The 27,166-nt window shown below is 42.8% G+C and overlaps 1 protein-coding gene across 1 annotated transcript; it reads left to right on the top strand.

The window, feature by feature from the left end:
• Positions 1–24: 24 nt before the first annotated feature.
• Positions 25–26,953, top strand: CAPN9 (calpain 9). The gene is made up of 20 exons (XM_005148593.3): positions 25–459; positions 5,000–5,069; positions 5,528–5,646; positions 6,237–6,370; positions 6,964–7,132; positions 7,924–8,007; positions 8,246–8,331; positions 10,097–10,174; positions 13,128–13,288; positions 13,990–14,147; positions 14,798–15,006; positions 15,617–15,653; positions 17,236–17,316; positions 17,781–17,838; positions 18,124–18,188; positions 20,574–20,642; positions 22,028–22,106; positions 22,779–22,895; positions 23,916–23,974; positions 26,111–26,953. Exons 1-20 carry the CDS (start codon positions 247–249, stop codon positions 26,135–26,137), a joined length of 2,073 nt encoding a protein of 690 aa, XP_005148650.2. The 5' UTR covers positions 25–246; the 3' UTR covers positions 26,138–26,953.
• The last annotated feature ends 213 nt before the right edge of the window (positions 26,954–27,166 follow it).

Genomic DNA, 27,166 nt, shown 5'->3' with positions numbered 1-27,166 from the left:
CTCCCTGTTTGCTTTCAGGGTGGTTGTCTCTGCTGCTGTTCAGAGCAGGAAGTTGGTCTTGTACTGCAGTCCAAAGAGGTGCGACGGAGGAGGGCTGGAGGGCGCTGCCATCTCCCCATATCACACTCTTTTCCTCTGCCCTTTATTTCACAAGACACCAGGGGTATTATTGCTCCCTTTTCTTTTTCTGCCTGCTCCTGCCAAGCCTCAGCTCCCCGGGATCTCTCTGGCACGTGGGAAGGAGCCATGCCCTACCTGTACCGAGACCTGAAGCCAAGGTCGCCAGCGCTGCCTGGTGCTGCATGTGCCACACACAGCTCGGGGAAGGCCTATGAGGAGCTGAAGCAGGAATGCCTGCACAGGGGAGTCCTCTTTGAGGATCCCGACTTTCCTGCCTGTGACTCCTCTCTCTTCTTCAGTGAAAAGCCACCTATTCCCTTCATCTGGAAGAGGCCCGGGGTGAGTATGACATTGCACACTCACCTTTCATCCTACCAAAAGTCAGACCCTGCTGTGCTTTGGGATTGCACCAAACCATGGTGTGTTCAGGGAGGTGAAGTGCAGGGAATATACTTCCCACCTCAGGGGAAGTGGTGTGGTGTTGGGATGTCATCCACAAATTGCTCAAGCTGTGGGATGAGAGGGCTGGAAGGCTTCACACCATGTCTCAGATGTAGCTCATTGTACAGTCACACTCTGTGTATGTGTATTAATGTATGTGCTCAAACAGCTGGTAATCAGCCTTCTCTCTTACATGACTTCCAAGCAGCTAAGATGAAAATAAGAGGATGTGCAAGGAATTAAGGGTAAAATACATTATGATGCTGTTCAAACTGTGTGAAAATCAAGTGCTGTTAATGTAGGAAACTCATAATGAAGGTTAAACTTAAAAAATTCAAACCTTTCAACTTTCAGAATATGAGACTCTTATACTTCCTCTCTTCCATCATGAAACACTGAGAGATTACAGATACATGCCATGGTTACTGAGCCATTCAGCAGTAGCCAAGGGCTTGAAAAGTATCTCTTAATGCATCTTGCATAACAACCATTAATGACACAGTGAGAGCCTGAAGCTTCTATAGTCACATGCTCTCAGATCACAAACCCAACATCACTCCAGGTTCCTTCTCCCCGCTTAACTCTGTAACTAATAGTCACAGAAAATTTGTGGCTATGTTTAATTTTGTTTCTTTGCTAATGACTGACATTTATTCTCTTTTTCTTCATAGTCTGAAAGCTTCTCTCTCCCTTAGCAGAAAACTTTCCTTTGGCGACACTGGGAGAAAAAGAACCAAGGAAGGAAAAGAACAAAATATGCTTAAAGAAGGGTTTAAATTTTGGCTTAACTTAATCTGCTATGACAGGCATTCAAATGCCTCTGATGATAGTTAACGTAGTGCCACTGCAGAGCAGAATTAAAGATATTCTCCTGGAAAAGTTTCAGCTATGAAAAATAGGAGATCCGTACATGTGGCAAGTGCAGCCCCTGCAGGCACTGCTGCTGCCTTGTTTATCTGTGCATAAAAGCCAGGTGGGCTGTAGGGCTGGTCTCCAGAACAGGATGGGATTGTGGGGCTGAGATGCTTTTGGTGTGGTGACTCTGGAGTGTTGCGGGGCATAAGAAAGCAAGTGCCTGCAACATTAAATCAGAAAGAATGTTTTTCCTTGGGCCAGCCATTAGGTCCTACTTTGTCTTTTTTTCCTTTTGGGTTTCACAATAGTTGAACTTGTGACCAGGAGCAGCTGAGAGCCTGTGTGTCCTTGTGCGTGGTACCCAGGGACAGCGATCTGTCTGTTGTAGCTGTTTCAGTCTTCTTTGTGATCTTTGTACAGTGAACTGGAAACATTTACAGAATAAATTGCCTGAAATGGGATTTGACTTTACACTCCAATTCCCACATGCAGGAAGGTGAACTTCAGTGAGCTGCACAGCAAGAAATAAAGCTCAGGGGATTCTGAGAGGATATGTAAGGACAGGGTTTTAGTTATGCTCTTCTCTGGCTCCTCAGCATTTCAGCTATGTCACTTTCATCTCTATTATCCATCAGAAACAGCACCAACATAGAGGCACTGCAACACCTTTTCAAGGTAACACATTTTATTCTGCAAGTTGGATATAGGCCTGGAGCATGACCCAGATTAGCTGCCACAGCTGAGCTGGCAAGGCTGTGGTGCTGGAGATAGTGAGCACAAGAGCACAGCCTCTGTGCAGGTTACCTGCATTCAAACTGCTTTTCATGATGACTGGTTTTTACCACTTCTCCTAACAGTAGTTTTTAATAGCTTGGATGAAGTGAAGCACAATACATGTGGGCAATTGCAGGGTAACATTAGTCTTCAGATTTACACTCTACTAAGTTTAACCTTTGTTAATGAGAGTAGAAAAGGCTTTCTTGTTATTTTGACATGCATATACCTGCATGTATACACATTTGTACACACTGTTAGTAAGACCCTCAGATACCTCTAACCTGTAAACCTCCTACTGCAATCAGTGAGCTACATAGATGTTCACCAAATGAATATCTTACTTTCTACATAAATCTGAAGTGTGCTAAGATTCAGAAAGCAATTCTCTTTAGCAATCCCTTTTCATTGCAAATAAAGCCTTTGAAATGGTAACTTTTCAAAATTTTAGAATAACCCAAAGAACAGAAGACCCTTTTCTCATTTTCCCCCTTTTCCTTTCCTTTCCTTCCCTTTCCACCTAAATTTGACTGCTGGGATAAATTCAATGGCTCAGTGTCTAGGAACGTCAGATATATAAGCTGAAGAATGAGAAAAAGAAAACAAAAACAAAAAAGGAAAGACAAATATGTTTTAGTAATGCCAAACGAATTTATGATATGCAGAAGGAAATTCTCCTAGTGAGAGCAGCCATTGGCAACTGATGTAATCACAAATAGAAATAAGACCACCTAAATAGCCTTACCCTTAGTCTGTCTTAGGTCTCCCTTTACCCTGTCTACGAATGTGAGACAGGTGCAGGGGCTGCAATTTGTTTTCTTTTTGAATCTAAGGAAACACAGCTTTGATGTAGCATCAGGAAAGTTATGGGTTACCTCGTTTCATCTCTGTGAGGCCTGAATGTCCCCACTTGTAGGCAATATCCTTGCACAGGCAAATCCATGAAAATTGGTTTTGTACACTGTTTGTGAATGCAAGATCCACCTTTGGGTTTTGTCCCTTAGTATGCTAAAGCACTGACACACATAATTACAGCATCCAGTCTGAAAATCCCCTTGAAATTAATGTTATTTTTGCAATATACACTCAAAGCTGAAGTGTGTTGTGTTGTTACATGCAGCAGAGAAGGTGGCACAGGCCCAGCCAAAATCCTTTCTGACCCTTTCTATTTATTTTTTTACTTTTGTTGTTTGCTTTGACATAACAGATTGAAAATATTTTTCCATATGTCAGTTGCAGAGCTGTGTACTAAGCAATGAGCCATTAATCTAATGTTCATACTCACGTCAGTGGAAAGTTTTTTTGTCTTGTCCCTTGCTAACATGTGGAGTTTCCTGGTAAGAACTTAATACATTTCTTGTCACGAGAATTATGTTCCCCAGGAGCAATGGTGCTAAACCAAAGCATGTTATTGTAGATCAGCTACCTTATCAGCTGTTGTTATATTGATGTGTAAAGGCAATGAGCTGTATTTTTTATTGTTCACATCGAGTCCCAACAATACGGAGTGTATTTAGCAAACAGGTGGGCCAGATAAGGAGGGGCTGCTGTTTGATTGCCTTTCCTCCACACACTGGTGACAGGATGTGCCGTGTTACCTCCCCCCTGGGTTACTGGTGGCTGAGGCACAACCTGGCCACCACTTCCTCCCCAGCATAGGCAAACAAAAACATATGCAAACCAGTCTCCTCCTGAATATTGTCTGTGGAGGGTGAGCTTCACAGGAGCAGTGCTGGCTGGCTCACTAAGTGAAGCACAACAGAACTACCAATATCCTGCCCTGACAGCCACACAAAATGCAGTGATATGAACCAAAAGCAACCCAGTTTCCTTCTAGGCAAATGCAGAGGTTAAAGGGCTGAATGTGTTCTTCTATTTTGCCCCTCTTTAATTTTCTTCTATTTTTTGCAAGCTTCTGTCACTTAGGCAAAATGTTCTGCTTCATGCCATAGGGTCTGCAACAACATATCAGGGCAGACCCAGTAACTACAGGTATATCAGCTAATGTATGTATTAGTAGCTAATAGTAATATATTAGATACCCTCTCCTCCCTTTTCTATTCAGTTCAATAAAATTCAATTTACAGTTCATGGAAAAAAAAAGAGAGATGAATTCCTGCCACATTTAGTGGTTTGTCACTCTAATGTTTCTATGCAGCCGTGGTGCTAGTAGTTGAAGTAGAATAGCTGAATGCGTGAGAATTGCTCTCATGCCCTCATGAGCAGCAGTCCCTCTGAGCACACAAGGGTGGGTAGTGTTAGCTCTTCTATAAAACAAACAAGGCTGGACTCTGCCTTTGTTGTTTGCTTGTCTGAGGAGGAAATGATCTTGTGGTTGTCAGACACTGAATGTTCCAGATACCATATGCAGATAAAGAAAAACCTTTACCTTGGCATTTAAAAGTTGACAATTTTAATTTTTCCAGACACTGTGAGGAAAAAACACAAGCAAAAAGCCATTAACCAGGGTTTTAGTCTAACAGTGAGATTCTGGACCAGGTTGTGCCATGATATTTGAACAATTGCCTACAGATGAATAGAGAATTCTGGCCTTTCAGTAACAACTGACTAAATAGAAAAAAAATGAAGATATTTGATCCTTTAATTGCTCCATGCTGTAATTAATTAGCAAGGATACCCCATCTAGATTTTTGTGGTGGCTACACCTCTGCAGGAAAATACAGCCCATGGGGCACATACACCATGCTGCACATCTGGGCTCACAGCATTGGTGATGGTTTCCTGGCATGTTCCAAGTAAATTCTGTGTCTCTCTCCGTAAATTCTGTGTCTCTCTCCCTTTCTCACAGGACATTGTCAAAGACCCCAAGTTTATCCTTGGAGGAGCCACAAGAACAGACATTTGCCAAGGGGATCTTGGTGAGTGATTCACCCTGGGAGGATGCAGTCATGCCTACGCTCCATGAGCAGCAGCAGGAGTATCTTTACACATTGAGGGGATGTTGTCCCTCCTGAACTGGTGGGAGCAGTGAAGGTGGAGGTGAGCCATGCTCACCTTGCCTACAGCCATGTTTTTGGTAGCACCCTCCCATCCGTGGCAGGGACCATCCTGGTGCAGTGGGATTCAAGATCAGGGAAGGATCTCCATGTGAGGGTACTGTGAGTCCAAGGGAGCCTTTTGTCTACCAGCACCTCCAAACTGCAGCAGTCTGCCCTGGTCAGACAGGGACATGCTTCCTGGGGACACACAGGCTGTATTTTGGATTTCAAGAGGGGTGGGAGCTAACTTCCATAACATCTTCTCTAGGCCCTAACTCACCTTTTCTCCTCTTGAAGGGAAGAAAATGAGGAGTTTTTTACCTTTTTTCAATTCACAGGTGACTGCTGGCTATTAGCAGCCATAGCTTCTCTCACACTGAATGAAAAAACACTATCAAGAGTGGTGCCACTGGATCAAAATTTTGGGCCAGACTATGCTGGAATATTTCACTTCCAGGTAAGATAAACACATCACGTAAGATGACACAGCACGAGCACTTTTCTGTAATTATATTTCATGGTCTATTTTGCAGTAGGGTTGCCAGCTATTACAGAGGAGAAATTGAAAAAAACATGGATTGCTGAGCTTTCACTGTTCATGTTTTGAGAAACAACCTAGTGGGCTATGTCAGCCTCCCACAGGCATGACATTTCTGCTCTGTGGAGTGATGTATGGCTTTAGAAATTATGTCACATTTTCCTTGACACACAAACTTCACTTAGGATGTAAGCAATTGTAGTGGGATATGTAATACATGTGTGTCTCAGAGGTGATTTGAATCATGTGGTGACCACTTGTGTAGCTGCATAAGTAACATTATCCAGACAAGGAGCTACAGTACAGCTCTGTGCTTTTAGCCTTAGTCTTTTCTTAAGATATATTACCCTTCTTTCAGAGTAGTCAATATGTTACAGTGGAAATAGATGGTTTGCATGTGACTTCTAATCAAGCCTATGACTTGCAACTAGAAGTGCTGGGACACCAGAGTCCTGTGCTCAGGAAATGACATGCTGTCAGCAAACTCATGCCCCATGCTTTCTAAACAGTTTTGGCAGCACAACGAGTGGCTGGATGTTGTGATTGATGACAGATTACCCACCTTCAATGGACGGTTGGTTTTCTTGCACTCAGCTGAACGCAACGAATTTTGGAGTGCCTTACTAGAGAAAGCCTATGCCAAGTAAGTCTTTGCAGATGCATAAATTCGCTATTTGTACATAGCATATTATGTACATACATTATTCACAACTTCAGCGAACAGCTTCTATCTGGTATTTTTTGGTGGCAGTGAAATGTTTTTTGCATTTGCTCTTGCCCTGAGCTGAAAATGTTATTCCTGTCTCTTGTGAGCTGATCCGACTTCCATCACATCATTAGATAAACCCCTAGCTGATAGCAACAGAGTTGCACCAAAGCCTGAATCCTGACATTTGTGTCTCTGCTCAGACCTCAGTTGATGGTTCTACCTGTCTAAATGATTTGGCAGGTAGCAAGCCACTGACACACAGTGGTGTTCAGTCCTTGCCAACTGGCACTAAAGAAAGAAAAACCCCAGGCTTTAGGGATATAGAGAAATTAATGAATTAAAAATGCAATTAACAAAGAAAGCAGAATGATCCCAATACTCCTCCTATTTATCCTGGGTGCATTCTGAGGTACTTCTTTTGACTTCAGTGCCATTGCTGCAATTTTATGGCCATGTGAGAAAGTTCTCAAACATGGATTTCTTCAAAGTTTTGAAAGCATGTCTCATGGTCAGCATGTGTTTTCTAGGCTGAACGGCAGCTATGAGGCTCTGAAAGGAGGCAGCACAATAGAAGCCATGGAGGATTTCACTGGGGGCGTAGGAGAAATGTATGAGGTTAAAAAGGCTCCTGACAATTTCTATGAAATCCTAGCCAAAGCTCTGAAAAGATGCTCCATGGTGGGCTGCTCCATTGATGTAAGTAAGAAATAGGATCTGAATTTCTCTGTTTAGCTTTGTGGTTTCAGTGCTAAAAAAAAATATAATTTAAGACGGTAGGTGGATATGCACTTAAATTTGCAAATAATAGCTATGGACTGATTGGATATGTAGTATTAATGTAGTCCCTCGTACAGTTGTTTAAAAGACAAGGAGAAGATTTATCACTTTTCAGGAGGTGATGGCCGTTGTATTTAAGGCAATAATGACATGAGTATGAGCACTTACTGAGAGTGAACTTTATTTCCTGACTTACTTGGTCCCTTAGCATTAAAATTGGCCACAGCTTTTTGGGGGCTTACTAGTTCCAGAGACTACAAAATTGGTTTTCAGCCCTGAATTCTGCCATCACTGCTCCATCATTATCTTTCCAGAAGAAAGGAGATCATATTACACCTGACCTCAGTCTGAGAGTAGCTTTCACCATTCCTTAGCTAACATAAACTATGTTTGAATGGGAGTTAAGATTGAGATCCAGAAACACAGATGGTACAAAATTCCAGGGGCAGAGAAGGTGTTTCAGCCTGGAGCCACCTCATTTTCCTTATGTGTGAACAATGCTTAAAAAAAATAAATTGAAAAATCCTTTCTTCAAGGGCTCAAAGGGCACCATTGCACCATCACTGTCTGCATCAAGCAGGCAGCCAAGTTGTCTGCTCACACTACTGGTTAGCCACTGAGCTCCCACCTGATGCTTGAAAGGGACCAATTTGCACCACTTGCAATCTCACTCTGAAAAGAGAGATTCACACTTTCTTTCTGTATTTCAGACCACCAGTGCTGCCGAGTCAGAAGCCAAAACCCCCTTTGGCCTTATAAAGGGCCACGCTTACTCTGTGACTGGCATTGATGAGGTATGTTCAGCAGTGCAAAGGAGAAAGATAAGGGAATGTTCCTGGACTTTAGGTGACAGGAGGAGTTATCCTCAGGGTTTATCCAACTTCCCATCAACCTTTCCCTCCCATATCTCCTGTAGCAGCCTGCATCTTTTGCCCAGCTGTTTACACCAGCCTGCCCAGCCTCTGCACACAGGAGAAGTCCTGCTCCTTAGCTACTGACACTTGATATTTTCTCTATTTCCTTCTTCCCCAGGTGAGCTATCAGGGCCGGCAAGTACAGCTCATAAGGATAAGGAACCCCTGGGGACAGGTCGAGTGGAATGGCCCTTGGAGTGACAAGTGCGTGAGCTGTCCCATACATGCTGGCCTCACAAGGGACAAATCCCAGCTGCTGCTTCACAGCTGCCTTTCTGCAGCTCCAGCTATTCCACAGAAAATGAAATCAAGAGTTTGCACATGCATGCCAGTGTTATTGCCGTACTAACATGTCACTCCTGCTTTTTTCAGAGCTGCCCATTTATGGGGACACTGTAAAGTTGTTTAGCCACCAAAATCTAGCATTAGCAAAAAATATTAATTAATATTGAATGATGAGATAAGTTAATTTTAAGACACTACTGATGGGAAAAATAAGACATTTAGAGTGAATTTTCGTTCAATTTTTGCAAGGCTGTTGCTGTAGTACTTGTAACACAACATCCGTACTTTGTCCTGCTGCAGATAATTGACACTGTATTACCCCCTCTAAGTAGCTTATGAATCTCTAGTTGCATTTACTGATCTTGGTTTCTAAACACATTAGGGATATGCAGGAACCTTACAGGTTATATATATGACCATTCAATGAGATCCTCTCAATGTGGTACCTACCAAAGATGTGAAAGAACCCAAAAGCACAACAGGATTGGGCTGAAAACCAGTCTGATTTTACTACCAAATGTAAACAAAGTGCAGATAATAGAAAAGAAAAAATATAATAAAAACCAACACTGCATTCTCCCCCAACATGCCCTTTTCGGCATATTTTTGCACATATGTATAGCTTTATTTCTGTTTCACTTTCTTTCATCATGATTTTTCTATTCATACAGATGTAGAGGACAGAAACCATAACCTGCCTGGCCCTTTAAAATTGCTGAGACACAAGATCATCTGCAGGATTACTTTGAATGACCCTGTCCTTAACATGACTCAGAAATTAATGGAATATTTCCACATCAGCTCTGATTCTTGTCTTTCTTCAAAAAGAAAAATGTGGATAATTGGCATATATAATGAGTGATTAAATCTCAGAATATTGAGAGGTTAAGATGAGGACAGGCATCTGGCTGCTGTTTATTGAAAATGCTCTGCAAAGCAGAGTTCTCATTCTGCACTTGGTAGGTTTTCTTTAACTCAAGGTGCAGAGGGGCTCACAGGTCAATACAAGAATCTGTAATAACATTTTGTAGTGGTTGCTGGAATTAAAAACCTCAACACGAGAGGCCTGCTACTGTTTATTATGTCAGATTGGAAATGTGGCAGGGCATTTTGGTTTTCAAAAAGCTTTGTCAGGTTTTTGTTTGATTTTGATCTGCTACAAGCTGGAGTTGTAGATGTGAATGAAAAGAAGGCAAAATACTTTACCTGGAACCCCAGGGACTCCAGTAAATCTTTCTGTACAGGGAAGGAGCCTGTTCAGTTCCTATTGACTCAGTTTTGAAGAGACATCTGACCCTAAATTACTGACAAACATAAAGCAGGAGATGGGGCTACAGATGGAAAACAGATTTAAGGAGAGGTGTGACTTACCAAAATCTTGATATTTACCAATAGCCTTATTATACCCAACTCCAGAATCTGACAGCAGTCCCACCTCTGACTGCAGGCAATAACTCAAACAGGATCACCCCACAGCATCTTTGGAATCTTTGGTCCTGCTTCCAGCTATGTTAGTTGAGTCTCTAACCATGAGTAACAGTGTGATTCGGGAAACCTCTTAGATGCATCTTTCTTTGTGTGAGCTGATCAAATGAAACACATGTGGAAGAACAGCCTGCTGCTATGTCCAGCCAGTCATTCTGAGACACATACTGTAGAAAAGCTTGGGTTTGTTTTCTTTCAGCTCTCTGGAGTGGCATTCAGTCAGCCCATCAGAGCAGAGACGCCTGACTCAGGCAGCACGGGATGATGGAGAGTTCTGGTAAGCCATGGGGTTCAGAGTGTGTGGATCTAGTCAGAAATCGTGGTGCATGTGAGCAATAAGGAAAGTATCTGTGTGGAAAATGCTGTTTCTGCCTAGGAGATGGTCAGGTAGAATGCTAACTTGGTTTTCTGTGTGTTTCCTGCATGCCTATGTCTATTTTAATAACAAAAGGCATTTTAAATGTCAGCTGAGTTAATGGAATTAGCATATTTCAAATACCGTGTGTCTCCCCTTAATGTAAGGCTCTTTAAATCCTTCCCATTAATAAAGGCAGGCTCTAGAGAAAGGAGCATTGTATTGCACTCTATCACCTTTGAAATACCTTCAGGGTTAATGCTAGTCATACACTGGAAGGGAAGGGAGTCCTGAGGAGCAATGCTACTTGTTACAGAAAGTAAAAGAACACAAAGTTATGTGTGAAAAGATGGAAAATCTGAAGAAAAGATGAAATAAAAAGAGAAAAAAAAAAGTAGTGAAAATTGCCTTAGAAGTGTGAATTGTTCCTCATGCCAAATTCACAATCTCAGACAGAGCAGATGGCTGACTTGCACATGATGCCCCCCCCCCATCAAGCATGCTGTGCACTTCTGACAATGTGTCTAATCACATTTTCTAAGGCCAAATGCTCATCTCTTTTACATAGAGGTAAATCCAGAGAGCTACGCAGAGGGCTATTCCAGATTTTTCATGCAAGTTAATCCAAAGTTCAACTTTAGGCCTGAAAAATGATTTATGATAGACAATGCAGCAGGTTGAGCCACATAAAATGATTTATCCCCATTTTGATAGCTCAGGAGGGAAGATGGTCCAGTGGTTGATCCATTACTTAACTATTTTTACTTAGGCTATTTTGAGTTATTTTGCTATTGACATTGCAAATGAAATAGGGCATTAGCAGCTTTTCCAAAAAGCTTTTGTGTTTGGTTTGGGGTTTTTTTGTCTGTGTTTGACCTGTCTACAGCCAGAACTTACAGGGTGAAAGAAAAGGAAACAAAGACTTTACCTGGAACCCAAGTAACTCCAGCAAGTCCATGCAGGGCACAACTTACAGCCTGGATGTGTAATAGAGGTGCAAACATGCTAGTAGGCATCAAATGAGTAATGGAATACATTAAAAAGTCTGTCCAACTGAGCTAAGCTGAGAGTTAAAGTAAGTCCCCTGGGGAAGCAAATAAAAATTAATGAGGCTGAGCATAAATGTTGACCTTCCTCATGCAACATCTCAGTCATTCAGAGCAGAAACAAAAGCCTTCGGGACAGAACTTTCTACTGAAGGGGTTAAGTGGACAAAAATTATATGCAGAAGATAAGAAATGCATACAAAACCAGTCAGGCAAGTTTGATACCAGCTAAACCGTCACCCAGTCCATCACGCTTATTTTTCCTAATACCTTTTGACTTCTGTGTATTTCTCTAAAGAGCGTTTGCCTCTTTGCCCCCCTCTAAGCCACACCTTGATAGTTTCCCTATTAGGCTTCACATACAGACTTTGTGTGAGCAGTAATGTGATATATCCATAAAGACATTAAAATGGTCAGATGAGCTACACCGAGGGTTAGCTGGGTCCTATCAGCTACTGTTGCAGATGAAAATGCAGTCCTGGAGAGCTTTTACTCTCCTGCTACTCCATTCTGTTGTTAGCATTGGCCACTGGAAGAAAACAATCAGTATTAAAATTTGTGTTAGGGAAGAGATCAGTTTCTGTACATTATTTCATGGTCCATGAAAAGAGACGGGCAGAGGATCTATCTGGATGCTAAACTGCCCTCAGAAAGGCCTAATACCTCTGCTTTTTTACAGAGGGAAGTTCAGCCTACCAAGGCTACCTTCAGTCTTAGAGCATCAGTAGGCTTCCTGTCCTTGCAGTGCCCACCATGCAAGCTGCTCTCTCTTAGCTTTCCTGCTCTGTTCCATTTGCCCAGGGATGCATACTATGGCCAGTGGTGCCTGGCTCTGGCTGCCCCTTCTCTTGGCTGTTTGCTCAGTCCTGAACACAAGGCTCCTTGTCCAGCAGCACTGTTGGTATCTTAGTGACCTTTTACTTGGTAGATAAAATCACATGGCTTATCTGCTGCTTGGCATGCTGAGCAGTCTAGTTTCAACCAGCCCAGCCTAACAGCTCAAAAACATCTATCTTGTGGCATTTGTCCCTCCTTCCCATGGCCAAGTATAGGTGTCCACCTTGGATATAAAATATATGTAATGCAACCTAAAACCATTCTATGATTGTATGTGACACAGTAGCAGGCAGCAGTGTTTCTATATCACCTTAAAGGGCAGGTAGGAGCCACTACTCAAGTCCAAACATCCTTTTTGCCTCTCATGTTTGGTGTATGTTTTTGCTAGGATAGGATCCTAGGCACTCTTAAAGGAGGGGAGGGTGAGCAGCCTGAAACTAGGCACCTTAGCAGAGGCCCAAGTGTGACTTTAATTGAAGTGCAGAAAGACTAATCATACCATGGCTAATCCATCACCATGTGTCCCCTGTAGTGCTGTCATGTGGCTGGCACTGGCTGCTTTGTAAGTAGATTTAGCTCCTGCACAGATGCCTGCCATACTTTGGTAGGCTTTTTGGTGATATAGGTGCAGCTATTAAGGCCAGTATGGTGTTGATGAAATAACTCTTTCCATCACAGATTTTGTGCCAGTGTCACTTTTTTTCACCTTATGCTCAATGGTACCTGAATAAAACCAATGGAGTTAGTTATAGTGTAAAAAGAAAGATGTCAGAATGAGACCCAGACAGTAAGGTTGCTTATGATTTACACCACAGTGAGTGAGAGCTAGTTTCTCCCCTGGTGTAGATCAGCATATCTCCATGGTCACCGAAACTATTCAGATCCACACAAGCTGGTGATCTGACCCTCGGACTCCAGGGTGTAAGTAATTCTGCTGGGCATCCTTCACTGAAGTGAATGACTGCCTGTCCCTTCCCATGTCTTTTGCTCAGGATGAGATTTGGAGACTTCAAAGTGCATTTTGATAAAGTTGAGATCTGCAACCTGACTCCAGATGCCCTGGATGACAGCACGGCACACAAGTGGGAGGTGACCATCCACCAGGGGAGCTGGGTCCGGGGATCCACTGCAGGAGGATGTAGAAATTTCCTAGGTGAATAGATACTGCTTTGAAAATGAGAAGCCAGCACTGAAGTCTTTACTCACTCTCAGTCACCTTTTCTGTTACTCCATAGCAAGAATTGTGGGTGCAGGCTAGGCCAGCTGATGCTCAGCTAGCAGGAACTAGCCATAAGGACAAATGTTCATATGGTCCCACTTGAGAGTTTGGCAGTGTAAGAGCTGCTTTCTTTGCTCTCAAGTTCATTGGATCTGATTTTCCTCTTCTTTACATTTGCATGAGCAGGACTAGCTCCAAATAAGTCCATTAAATTGCAGCAGTAAGTGTAAAATGAGGAAAAAATCCAGCTCAGCCAGCACGTTTATGTGGCTTTGAAGTGGCAGCATGGACCTGAAATGTATTACTCCAGATTGGCACCAGCACTATGGGATCATTGTAGTACTGTACTTTTAACAAAATCCCATCTGACAACTTTATTTAAACCACAGTAACTTAATAAAATATCAGGCCTAAAATCTTTTCTACACCTAGTTCCATGAAGGACTTTAGAATTTGGCTTATTTTCTGCAGAGCTTAGTGGAAAGAAGCATGACAGCGAATGGAAAGTCTAAATTTGAGCAAAACCTCTGCTTAATTGACCTTTTTGTCTTCTTTTATTTTTTTCTTTTAGTAGTACTAGTGGTGGTATTATTATTCTGAGGCAAGGAGCTCTCTGGTGTTCTTTACATTGGCAGAGACTTTCTGGACAAACCCACAAATCAAGCTGAGTTTGACAGAAAAAGACGATGGACAAGATGAGTGCACATTCATAGCAGCGCTGATGCAAAAGGATCGCCGTAAACTCAGGAAGTTTGGGGCTGAAATGCTAACCATTGGCTACTCTATTTATGAGGTACTTTATTGCTTTTAAAGTGCAGTAGCTGCACTATCAGTATTAGCATCTTTCTCTGGGTTTGTACCCCTGCCAGCTATTGTGTATTTTTAGGGCCCTTGCTCATGAAATAATCTTCTCATTACATCAAGCCCCACAGAGTATTTTACATGGTTGGGATGATGCCCTCTCAGAGAAGGATTTAGGAGTCCCTACGGGGCCGTGGGTTCCCAGGGTAGACTCCTTGGCCCCATGATTCTGTCATCCTCTGCCTGATTCTTAAAGAGGGATGTTGCTTCTTATGAGCCTCTTGGGGTGCAGGAGTTCCTGCCCCCAGAGTGAGGTTGGAATTGGCAAATCTGTTGTCACTACTCCGTGACATCCTGCCTGGGATTGTGGCACTCAATGGCAGGGAATATTTCAGCAGGAAGACAATGTCCCAGAATCCTCTTAGACTGCCTTCTGGGTGGGAAAAGACCACCAGTAGTGGGTCTTTGCCATGAGGTAGGAGCTGGGCTGCTGCAAGCATCTGGATGAAGGGATGAGAGTCAGGATCCCAGCCGGGTGAGAGGCTTGTGAAAGGCAGAGTTTGGCTATGTGTATGAAAAAGGGGCAAGGATGGCCCCTGCACACACTGGATAGTGCAGCACTGCCTTTGTTTGCCCTTCTAGAGCCCCAGCAGAGACGGACACTTGGGCAAAGACTTCTTCAGGTATCACCCCTCTAAGGCCAGGAGCAAAACCTATATTAATTTAAGGGAAGTGTCTAACAGATTCAAGCTGCCACCAGGCGATTACATTCTTGTTCCAACCACGTTTGAGCCGCACCAGGAGGCAGATTTCTGCCTGAGGATTTTCTCTGAGAAGAAGGCCATCACCGAGTAAGTCAGATATAATCCCTGTGCCCTCTGGTGCTCACCTGCATGCTAGGCTGCTTGCTACTGGGGAGAGTCTGGCTGCTGAGCACCCAGCCCTAGACCAGAGCCCTGGCATGGAAAGCTTCTGCTCATTTTTGCTAAACCTGACACTTCTTTTGGAGAGCAGTTTAGCAGGTGGTGAGATAGGGCTTGCCATGGTGAGCCTGCTAGAAGCTTGACAATTAAGAGTTGCTAGCTACTTGATACTGTTCAGGACTCTGTGAACGCTTCTTTCCTGCTTGTTTCCTCCCCGAGTTTGTCTGAATGATAAATTTGTACTGAAAAAGGGTATTGAGGGAAAAGTGTGTGCACAACAAAGAAAGAATGAGATGAATTCTTTAGCAGGCAGCATGCACAGCTGTGCCCTCCCTGAGCCCTGCTTCAAGTCTGGTTTTAAGGGCTTACACCAAAATTTAAACAGTGCAAAACTGTGATTGTCAGATGAATTTTAGCTAAACTTAACCTGTTCAATAAGAAATTTATCATTCAACTCTGGAAAATGTAATGAGCAAGCTTCCATCCCAAGCAGATGTTGAATATCTTCAGATACTGAATAAAGTTTTGTTTTCTCTAGGGATCTAGATCAGAACGTTGCCATTGATCTCCCTGAGGTAAGCCTACAGAGTTAAAATTGCAAGAGAATAGCTCAGCAGAAGCCAGCACACACTTTTTACTGTCTTTGGCTAAAACACATTCGTTTCACAGGAATGTTACACAACTGCCAGCTTTGTGTATGTGACTGAAACAGACAGTTCTGCTGAATATGGTAAAAGAGCTGTAACAATCAAAATCATAATCATTGTGCTTCTGCATCCACTTGAAAGCAGTCAGCATCAGCTGGTGACAGAGGAGTGTATCAGCCACCATGGGTGCAATGAAAGCACACCTGCTAGCACCAGGGAGGTACACAGCCATTCACATCTTTAAAATTTGATTTATAATGAAAAAAAGAAGAGGCAAGAGAATGCCACCAGACATACATTGGTTTTGCACAAAAATTACTCCATTTTACTTATCAATATCTGCAGGGCTTGGGAGGGAATGATAGGCACATGTGTGTGCCTATTGAAATGATTGAGTTCTCATTGTTTCTGAATGGCCTGGTCTGCCTGCTGAGTGCTAATTGCAGCCGAGTCTGAGTCAGCTCCTGATTAAGTGTATCCCTGCAAATAAACTGTTAACTGTGTTGTGCCTTCCCGTGGAAACAAGCTAAGCCAAGACCTTATGTGTCCTCCAAGGACCAGGTAACAAGTGTGTCTCTTTTTCTGGGTTCTCAGGGCCACATTCAGTAAATCTGTTCACCTGTCCCAGTATCATTAAGGGACTACATACAAACTTGAGCAGAAATAAGTGAGGAACATCCCTGGCCATGGCAGGGGGGCTGAAACCAGATGATTTTAAGGTCCTTCCCAACCCTAACCATTCTATGATTCTAAAATACATACAGTCAAAAAAACTGTAAGTGGCCAAGCAGTGTCAGCACGGCCACACTGGTGACAGTACACAAGATAGTACCCATGTTGTATCTTCTATGGGCAGGCAAAACAAAGCCCTACTCTTTGCTTTGTACACTGTGCTGTTGCCTTCTCTCTCCCCACTTTTTTGGCCCAAGAACTCCTCTCTGTTCACATGGTCACCTCAACTATAGCAGTGGTTCCATACTATTTCACCTCTCTGGTCATCAGTGTAGACTGAAACATGGACTCTACACCTCTGAGACTGCATGGAGACACTCAGCTGGCAGCCAGCTGAAAGCGTTTCCAGGCTTAGGGTGGTGCCGAGTAATGCACCAAAGTGCAGCCACCTCTGGCTGGTGCTCTAAAGAAGAACAAGAGATCCTTGAATGATGTTGCTGGAAGGAGCTTGGTATAGCTGTGGTTGTTCAAGGACCAGGGAATCAGAGTGGTGCATAAGTGAGATGAGAGAAAAGCTGTTTGCCGGGATGGGTGCTCTTGATTTTGACATAGCAAAGGCAATGGCAGACTACATGACCATCCAGGAAAAGGAAATGAGGGACTGAGACTCCCCTTGGGCAGCTAGATGGTTGGGTGGCCTCAGGTCTACCAATGTTCAGGAGAATGTGTACCCTTATTTTAACCTGTACTCTGGTCCTCTGATGCACAGAGGGGCTATATGCAGGAGAAATGTAATGGTTTACAATTCTTCTAATGACTTCTGTGGTTGATGCTGCAGCCCATAAACCCAACCCCCAGCCCAGAAGAAACTGAAGAAGAAAAGCTTTTCAAGGCACTGTTTGAGCAGATTTCAGGAAAGGTGAGTGCAAAACCCTTGTGGATCATAGCAAGATATGCAAAGAGGTGAGACACTTCTGCATGCCAGGTGAAAACGGTTTTTGGGAGTATGCTTAGTTGTAGTGTGTTGTTTGGGCACCAGATGTCACCATGCCTTATGTCTAGTTGGAGAAGGGTGCAGTTGCTCGTGAACAAGGAGGACCAAAGGGAACTCAAGGTCTGAGGGAGGTTATTTGGTTCAGTGTCCAACTGCAGTTTACTTTCTCTGAATCAATGGTTCGCGCTGGAGATCTCCTTCAGCCAGCCTTATGCAAAGCAGCACTTTAGTTTTTAGCCTTTTCTAGGTTTTGTATGGTTCTGTTTTTCTGAGTTGCAATAAAGTACAGATGGGTGATGATTGTGTTTTTGAGGGTTTTGGTATGTTTGATTACAGAAATATTCAAGCAACAGATGCTATATTTTTTTCTTTATTTTATTTTATGGTAGGACATGGAGATATCTGCAGAAGAACTTGAATATGTTCTGAATGCTGTATTAAAAAGAAGTAAGTGCTGATACCCTCTGAGGTAAGGGGTGTAAAGAACTTTATAAAAGCTGCCATTAAAAGCACTTACAGACAGGCTTTATTATGACTCCTGCCTGATGTCCTCTATCCAGCTGTGCAGAGGCAGGAAAACATCTGGTCTGTGATCTAAACACAACCTTGCCCTGCCTCCAGCATGAGGACAAAGAGGCAGCTATGCCCACTTATTAAATCCTATTTGCTACTTTCAGTTTATAAAAGGCAGATTTACCCAGTGACTTCTTTCTTATTATTGTGCTTTTTCAGCAAAGAACATCAGATTCAAGAACTTAAGTCTCATTTCATGCCGAAATATCATTTCTCTTATGGATGTATCCTTTTGAATAAGTGCTTGTGAGGCTAAATGAATGCTGAATAGAATTGTCCATAGGGTTATCTGTCATGGATATCAGAGACAAATGTGGTAATGTCATGGCAGAACACTATCCAAAGAAAAAAAAAATATGAGAAAGTTGTATACTTATTTTTATTATAGAAATTTAGAGATAGGACCTTCAAGACAGACTATTTCCTTCTGCAGACTTAGAGGCAGATGCTTTAATGATGAGCAAATGTTGAGCACTTTTAAAAGTAATTCTCAAATTACTTCCATATAGACCAGTGCATTTTTCAAGCAGTGGTTTATTTGAAAAAGGCCTAGAAGAGATAACTCAAGAAAAGTCTGTTGTCTGGAGGGTAAACTTCACCAGGCAGAGTTGTGCCTGCAAGTTATGGATCAGAAATTAAGGACCAGCAGAGTGCTGAAAATTACTGATATCAAAGCTGGGGGAGGGAAGGTTTGACAGCCAGACTAAAAGCTGGAAAATCTGGTCTTACAGCTACATCCTGGAACTCCAGGAAACAGACATGTGGGCGAAAAGTTTGTCCAAATTTAGTCGTTTGTGGTGTAGGTGTCTGCATCTAAGCTAGCTTTATAGATAGTGATAAAGATGGTTTAATTATGCTTGTTCTGGATGCGCCTGACTGTGAGGAATGCTAAATAACTGCTCAGACATTAGGTGAGATGAATCATAGCCGTGGTACTTCCCTGCCAGCTTCAACCTTTGCAATGTTCTGGTGCCTGTAGAGTTTGCTTAGCATGGCTTCTCCTCAGGTAGGCCTGTTTCTCACAGCATGCTTTCCTGATAGACAATTTTGTTATATGTAAGACAGAACAGATACTGTTCTAACAAGGCAAGTATCTAACATTTGTTTTATGTCTTGCTTGCTCAGCTGAAAAGTCCTTATCTTTTGCTTTATTTGTTATAGTCCATGACAGATGTAACATCCTGTTGAACACTAGAACAGAAAACCAAAACAGACAAAACTTTGTCCTGTTAAAGCAATACCCATAATGTTTAACTTTAGTGCAGATCAGTCACCATGCAGATGCAGTGAGAAACAGGGCACCAGTCTTGAATTTCCTCTCTTAAGAGCCAAGCTTCAATAGGTCCATGTTCACATCTCATCCTTACATGGTATTGGGACAGAGCCAGGGTCTGCACTTGACACAGGAGCATGGCAGCATTCCTAGGTTTACTATTTAGGATATAACTAAATAGTTTCCATTATTTGCAATGCTTCCAAGCATATCTCTGCATAGTTTTGAATAAATGGGGAAACATCTCTTCCTCTGCTTTAGCAGTACGAGGAACACAGACACAACCATCACACTCTGGACATGGTATTTGGAGCACATGGAGGAACAAAATTACATGAATGCAAACCCAAGTCAACACTGGCAGAGTCCCCTCCCAGTGCCACCAAATTCCCCAGCTACTGTCACCATGCAGTGGCACAAAGTGAGGGCAAAGTTCTACATGACCTCAAGAAGAACATGGCTGAGTAAATTGACAGTGAGTTTTTGCAGGAGCAGTAACATCCTCAGGTTCCAAGTGCCTCAATGATGTCACCACTGTAGATGCTAAAATAATGACAGGCATTAACTTGATCCCACTTGGCATGTTTTTACCTTTATGAATCCTCACTATGCTAGTGTCCATCTGAGCAAGGGCTTTGTCCTGGCAAGTAAGATGGAAAGAGGAAGTGGAATGGGCCCATTTCTTATTTAGCATTTCAGAGCAAGTGCTCCGTCATGCAAGTGAGCTGTGCTTGGCCAACATCAGCAACTCAGTGAAAAAAGCATTTAAAGACCATTACATTTGAAGCAGAGGGAACGACAGGCAGATCTAAACAACTGCCTCTCAGAAATGCTATACAGACATTATTTTTTAGACCACAAGGATCCATATTTTGCCAGCCTCACCCCACAATGCCCATTAATTTTTGGTTAAGCCATTGCAACAGAGCCTGATCTCTAGGTAAAAATACTGAATGGCACATTAGTTGACTAACTAACTCCTCTGTGTACAGCAGCAATTTGTTTTAATCAGGTAATTTAATTCTCTGAATCATTTATATCCCATTTACATCCTAAGCTGTTCCTGCCTCAGAACAATCTGTCTTTCTTTCTCCTGTGGAGCCTGCATTGCTCAGCTGTGTTTTTATATCACATAATGTTCCCCAAGTATCACAGCCACAGCCATGACTGTAACTGCTCAAGCTGCACCTCATGAGAAATCCCGATATGGGTTTCAGTGGCACCATAGGCATTCCAGGCAACTTCATGTTTTCTGCTTAAAGGAACAGTGCTGATAAATTCAGACAGAATTTGGACCTTCAGGTGACAATTCCTTTTCCTTAATTCATATTGCCAGACCAATGGCAACGGGAAGTTGGAATTTAATGAGTTCAAAGTTTTCTGGGAAAAAATGAAGAAGTGGATAGTAGGTGACATTATTCTCTGCATTTGTTTCTCCATTTCATTAGCTATTTCCTGAATAGTTTATTATGTATGTGCAGACAAAAGTGGAGACAGGAGTGTTTACAAGCCACAAATTTTAACTCAAAACAAATGTTTTAAAAGTATGGGGGCTTGTTTTGGATAGTCAAAGACATTCTTAGCTTTCCATGATGCTAAACCATAATGGTTTTCTGGAAATAACAGAGATTTTTGTAAGCAAATCAACTATGCTTGGGATAAAGAATGTAAAGGACACTAATAAACAAGCCAATCAAAATAAAACTTAAGGAGTTTCCATTACTGCTGTTGTACAGAAGTAGAAAGTGATGATTCATAACTAGTAGGAAACAATAATTTCCTATGTCACTGCATTTCCTTTATTGATCTCTTAGGAGTCAACTGTACTGAAGTCTGGGAAAGTGTTGGTTCTAAATTTAAACACATTTCCCTGCCGCTGTGTATGGCAGTAAGAAAAAATAGGCTTGCAGAATCAGGCCACAGACTGAATATTCAAATAAAGGAGACATAATTGTTTCCTTATGGTCATTAATAGTTTCTTCTAAATTCATGCTTCACCCAAGCATTCAAGACATGCAGTTCTCTGCTTCTTGTCTAGCCCATCAAAAACAGCAAATGCTTTTTTTTGGTACTAATGCTACATTTCTTTTAACAAAGCATGCATTATTCTTTAACAAGGGGGTTTGAGAAATCCATGTATCTCATTGGAAGATTTGCGTGTATGTGTGCTGGATAAATTTAAGATGAATCTGATGACAGCTCTAAATATATCCCAAGGGTAGCTGAGTTTGTCATCTCATTAAAAAGATGGAATTTAACTCTAGTTTAATAATTATTTAATATTTAGGTCTGAATGTTTGTACCAGTTCTCTTGTTTGTACCATGAATGTGGCTGCTTGGATCTTTTGTACCTAGCAGCAAATGGGCAAGTTACAGTCTTAACTTCATGTTAAACAAATTGTCTCTAGCCTTCAGAATTATAGAGAAAAACATAACAAGAGATTAAGAGGATGCATCAGTGAAGAGTTAAAAGACAAAGAGCAATACATCCTACCCAGAAAAAAAATTACTTTTTGAAAAATTGTGGAGTTTTTTACAAAAAGCACCTCATTATTTTGAATACTTGGGTTTGGCAGTACTTGGTTGAAGTTTCACAACAACCTATTCATATGACAAAGAGAACTGCAACCTAGATTTGTTCCACAGTTACAAAATCAGACTTGATCTGGACTAAAGTTTTGTCAGCTTTCTTGAATGCTAAAGTTAGCAATAAAAACCTTGCTTTTCTGTGCCATATCTGTGCTCCCTTTCATATGCATACAAACTTTCCATGTTCTCATTTTGTTATAGAATATCTTTCTTCAATTTGACTTTGATAAATCTGGATCCATGTCCTCCTATGAGCTTCGCAGTGCACTTAAAGCTGCAGGTAAGGATAGCACTGCATTTTATCTGGGAAACCTGTCAGGCACATGAGTTGTGGGTGAAGAGGGCTGCAGTCAATTATGCTGTCCAGGTGCCCCTGAACAGAATGGAGGTTTAAATCCCAGAGGGGATGTGCACACCTAGAGAAGATATCAAGCAGACTAATTTTACTCCAGGAATCTCCAGTCCTGCAGGGCAGTCAGTGAGAGCAGTCTTTATATTTTTCTTGAGCTCTGTTGAACTCAACAGGGCTGACCACGTGCAGGGTTAGATCCTGAAACAAGCAACTTCAGCGTCCATCTGCACTCAAGGGCTGAAGGAACAGTAAGTAAGCTGTTTGTTATGAAGAGCAGTCAGTGCATTTCACTGCAAATTATTTCTATTAAAGCACCTAGTTTTGCAGAAATCCCTCCAGATTTCAGGGAGACAGAATGGTCCCTCATACATCAAAAAATGCATAGACTAGAAACTGCAGTGACTGCAAAATTTCTTGTTCAGAGTTTGTTATGCATTGCAAGCTTAAAGAATTCTGTGGTCAGATCACTTTCAGAATGGCTGTGTGCCACTCAGTATCCTGCCATTAACTGGTTTTCAAGATTAGTTAGAAGAGTTCTGCAGATTCCTCCCTGGCCAGTGAGGTTGCTCACTTTTCCTTTGTGCGTGTGTCTTTGGGAAGGATACCAACTCAGCAACTACCTGCTGCAACTGATTGTCCTCCGATACTCCGATGAACAGTTCCAGATTGACTTTGATGATTTTCTGAACTGCTTAATTCGCTTAGAGAATGCAAGTCGTGAGTATCTTCTTCCTCTGGAATTTCTTTCCCTTTGAAAAAAAAAAAAACCTAATGTTCCTCTTTTGGCTGTTGTTGAGCATATTGCACAATATCTTAGATCAAATGTGTACACGGCTAACAGAAAGGAGCCATGTTTAGCATTTGCTTTTAGGATGGCTTTTCTCCTGTGAAGTGAAAAATGTTCTGTTGCTAATGGAAAATTTCCCTATGTGAAGAGAGCCTGCTTCACAAACTGCGGCAACATAGAAGGCATGTGAAGAATGCTGGCAAAGTCCATGTTACAGCCTTCCTTGTGGCTCACCCATGAGTTTCATTTGGCATCACAGAAGTTCAAGGTTCAAATATTGCTTGTGCCTCATGCAAAGAGATAATTGGCATGCACTTGGACAGGTATATCCTGTACTTAACTTGTCCACTTTTGGCAAAAGATATGGTTCCTCGTACATTGAGCACTCTACATCCCAGCTCATTTGTGAGCAGGGTCACTCTCATTCCAGCAGTAGTAGAGATAGATTAAATAGCTGAATAAATGCTGAAGTGATCATTAGTGTGACTCCAAATTCAAATCAGATGCAGCTCTCTCTATGAGAAGCAAAATCAACTTTCTTCACCAGTTTTTATTGTTTTATTCGTCTCTTTCTGTTTTGATCGGTGGCAACAGAAGTATTAAGCTATTGAGAGAGAAAAGTTAAGTAAGATACAGAAAGAAATGCAAATTGATTGGCTTCATTTTTAGAGTATCATCCAAAAGCGATGGTTTAGTATTCAGGACACCCTCTTCCAGTCAACTCCTGAAGTGAGATATGCACAAGGGCCTTACGTCACCAAGACATTTCCTCTTGCAAGGACTTTGTTTTGTCATAGCAGCTACCACTACCAAGCAATCCCAAGTGATTCGCCTCTGTGCCAGGCCCTCCCTCTCCTTGGCACAGCCACCCATCGTTGTGGGATGGGGAGCTCATGTATGAATATGAATGAGGTTTATTTATAGCACTGGTGTCCTGTTTTTCATTTCAGGAGTATTCCAAGCCTTGAGTGTGAAAAACAAGGAGTATATTAACCTGAATATAGGCGAGGTATGAACACAGCTTCACAAACACTGACAAAATGATGGGGCTTCTCTAGAGCATTTTCCTCTTGTAAGAATCGGAACATTTCTGAGTGGCACTTCAGGTGACATCTGTGTCCATGAGAGTGGAGGGGGCATCTGCCATAGGTTTCAGCAGAGCTGGGATTTTACAGCACGCACACTGGTTACATCTCTTCCATGATGGAACAACTTATTCTTGACACCATCTCTAGACATATCAAGGATGAGGGGGTCATTAAGAGCAGCCAACATGGTTTTACCAGGGGGAAGTCATGTTTGACCAACCTTACAGCCTTCTATGAGGAAGTAACTAGGTGGAGGGATGATGGTAGAGTGGTAGATGTGGTTTTTCTTGATTTCAGTAACGCTTTTGATACTGTCTCCCACAGCATCCTCATAGATAAGCTAAGGAAGTGTGGGCTTGATGATCAGGTAGTGAGGTAGATCAAGAGCTGGTTGAAAGGAAGAAGGCAGAGAGTTGTTGTCAATGGGGCAGAATCTAGCTGGAGGTCTGTGACCAGTGGAGTCCCTCAGGGGTCGGTGCTGGGACCAGTGCTGTTTAATATTTTCATCAACGACCTGGATGAGGGAACTGAGTGTACCCTCAGCAAGTTCGCTGATGACACTAAACTGGGAGGAGTGGCTGACAGACAAGAAGGCTGTGTTGCCATTCAGCGAGACCTGGACAGGCTGGAGAGTTGGGCAGGGAGAAACTTGATGAAATTCAACAAGGGCAAGTGTAGAGTCTTGCATCTGGGGAAGAACAACCCCATGTACCAGTACAGGTTGGGGGTTGACCTGCTGGAAAGGAGTGAAGGGGAAAGGGACCTGGGGGTCCTGGTGGATAGGAGGATGACCATGAGCCAGCAATGTGCCCTTGTGGCCAAGAAGGCAAATGGCATCCTAGGGTGCATTAGAAAGGATGTGGTTAGTAGGGCAAGAGAGGTTCTCCTCCCCCTCTGCTCTGCCTTGGTGAGGCCACATCTGGAATATTGCATCCAGTTCTGAGGCCCCTCAGTTCAAGAAGGACAGGGAATTGCTTGAAAGAGTCCAGCGCAGAGCCACAAAGATGATGAAGGGAGTGGAACACCTCCCTTATGAGGAGAGGCTGAGGGAGCTGGGTCTCTTTAGCCTGGGGAAGAGGAGACTGAGGGGTGACCTCATCAGTGTTTACAAATATGTAAAGGGTGGGTGTCAGGATGATGGAGCTAGGTTTTTTTCAATGATATCCAGTGGTAGGACAAGGGGGAATGGGTGTAAACTGGAGCATAGGAGGTTCCATGTGAACATCAGGAAGGACTACTTTACTGTAAGAGTGACAGAGCACTGGAACAGGTTGCCCAGGGGGGTTGCGGAGTCTCCTACGTTGGAGATATTCAAGGCCCGCCTGGACAAGTTCCTGTGTGATGTACTCTAGGTTACCCTGCTCTTGCAGGGGGTTGGACTAGATGATCTTTTGAGGTCCCTTCCAACCCTCAGGATTCTGTGATTCTGTGCTATTGCCTTCCTTCCTTGCTCTGTGGCATATTGACAGCTCATCAACCTTTCAACTTTCCCTGCTTTTTCCTTCCTCAGGTGCCAGCTCTCAGTGGAGGAAAGGGGAAGCTGCAGATGGGGATGGGAGATCTTTCATTATCCCTGAATCCCCCAGGAGTGCAGAACAGCCTTGCCTGTGCATGTCCATCTTCTGCTTCTCACACCATTCAGAGCAGGCTTCTTGTTTTCCTGTGCTCTCATTGTCTCCCTGTCATATATGTGGGTTGTCTCTCATTTAACACTAACTCAAAGCTTCCTGGGGCCAGGCACAATGAATTCTCTGACAAAACAAGCATGGAAGCCCATGCAGACTGCTGGGATGTAAACAAAACCACTGCCATTATGGGCTTCCAGTGCTGCTTGGAGAGCTCTTCCTCCTTCCCTCAAAACACAGAAATAAATGTTGGCTGAAGTTTGTCCTTAGTGACAGGACATAAAAGCCTAGTGAGCAAAGGTAATCTTTTCTACATGGGGTCAATTCAGAGCAAGGCAAAGCTTTTGAACCTCTCTTTCATTGGGGAAAGAGACGGGGAAGAAAAGGGCCTGAAATCATTTATTGTAACATTGATCTTTCTTCCAATCTTAGTTTATCAACCTGGCAATGAACATCTGAAGAAGTCTGACTTGGACACCAAAAGCTTCTGGTGACATCGCTGCTGAGACTTCTGCCCCAAACAGCTGAGGTCCCCTTTGCATGCAGACTTCACCAGGAGATTTCATGAGGAGCAACATGCATTCTGCCCACCCTTTCTGGTCCCCAGCCCTCTTGAGGAGTTTAACAGTCCAATCATATTTTGGTTTTGGTAAAGCCTGATACTGGATTTAGTACTGTGAGAGGCATTTGGATGGGGCACACATACCTCTCAAAGAGCCTGAAACTGATATCCGTGAGTGACCACAGGTTTTAGTTTCAGCATGCACAGACTATAGTGATTAAAGGTCTTTATTGCTCCTTGGGTAGAGATTACTGTAAGGTGCTTTAGAAAATATAAGGTTGCTTAAACTTTGTTCTGTTTGGAATTTATTTCCAGCATGCTGTGTAGCTACACAAAAACCCCCCTCTTCAGCCACCTGAACTGCAGTCTGGTGAACAAAGGAAGGCCACGGAATGTTTGGATTAAATTCAGCCTTGAATATTTATGACAGAGGTCCTTGGTCCAAGCTTACTTGGAAGGATGCTTAAGCTAAGGTTTGACATTTATCACAGGTTTAGTTTAGACAAAAAATGTTGTGTTCCACTTTCTATCAGTCCTGTTCTGCTACCAACAAAGTTCCTTTGTTACACTCTGGACCGTGTCCCACAAGCCGGTTTTGGCAGCGTTGCACACAGCTTGCCTTCATCTTCAGAGGAACATGTGGCCCTGAAACAGGGATCTCGTGTTGGGCCCTTTTCCTCCAGGCAGTCCAAGACTGTGTCCCACAACAACCATGCTCCAGAAGAGCAATTGTAATAATTTTAGATGAATTAAATGTGCTCATTGGTAAGGCCCTGATCTCTTCAGCTATTGCTGTTTTGCATTGATATTTTGCATCTGTGACTTGCATAGTATGATTCATGTGATGTGGGTAGCCAGTGCTGACTTTAAGAATAACATTAATAGAAGCCAGGGACTTAAGAGGTCTTCACAGGATTTGTTTCCAT

This window comes from Melopsittacus undulatus, chromosome 3 (assembly GCF_012275295.1).
Source record: "Melopsittacus undulatus isolate bMelUnd1 chromosome 3, bMelUnd1.mat.Z, whole genome shotgun sequence".
Lineage (NCBI taxonomy): Eukaryota > Metazoa > Chordata > Aves > Psittaciformes > Psittaculidae > Melopsittacus > Melopsittacus undulatus.
This window is presented reverse-complemented; position numbering and strand designations above follow the sequence as displayed.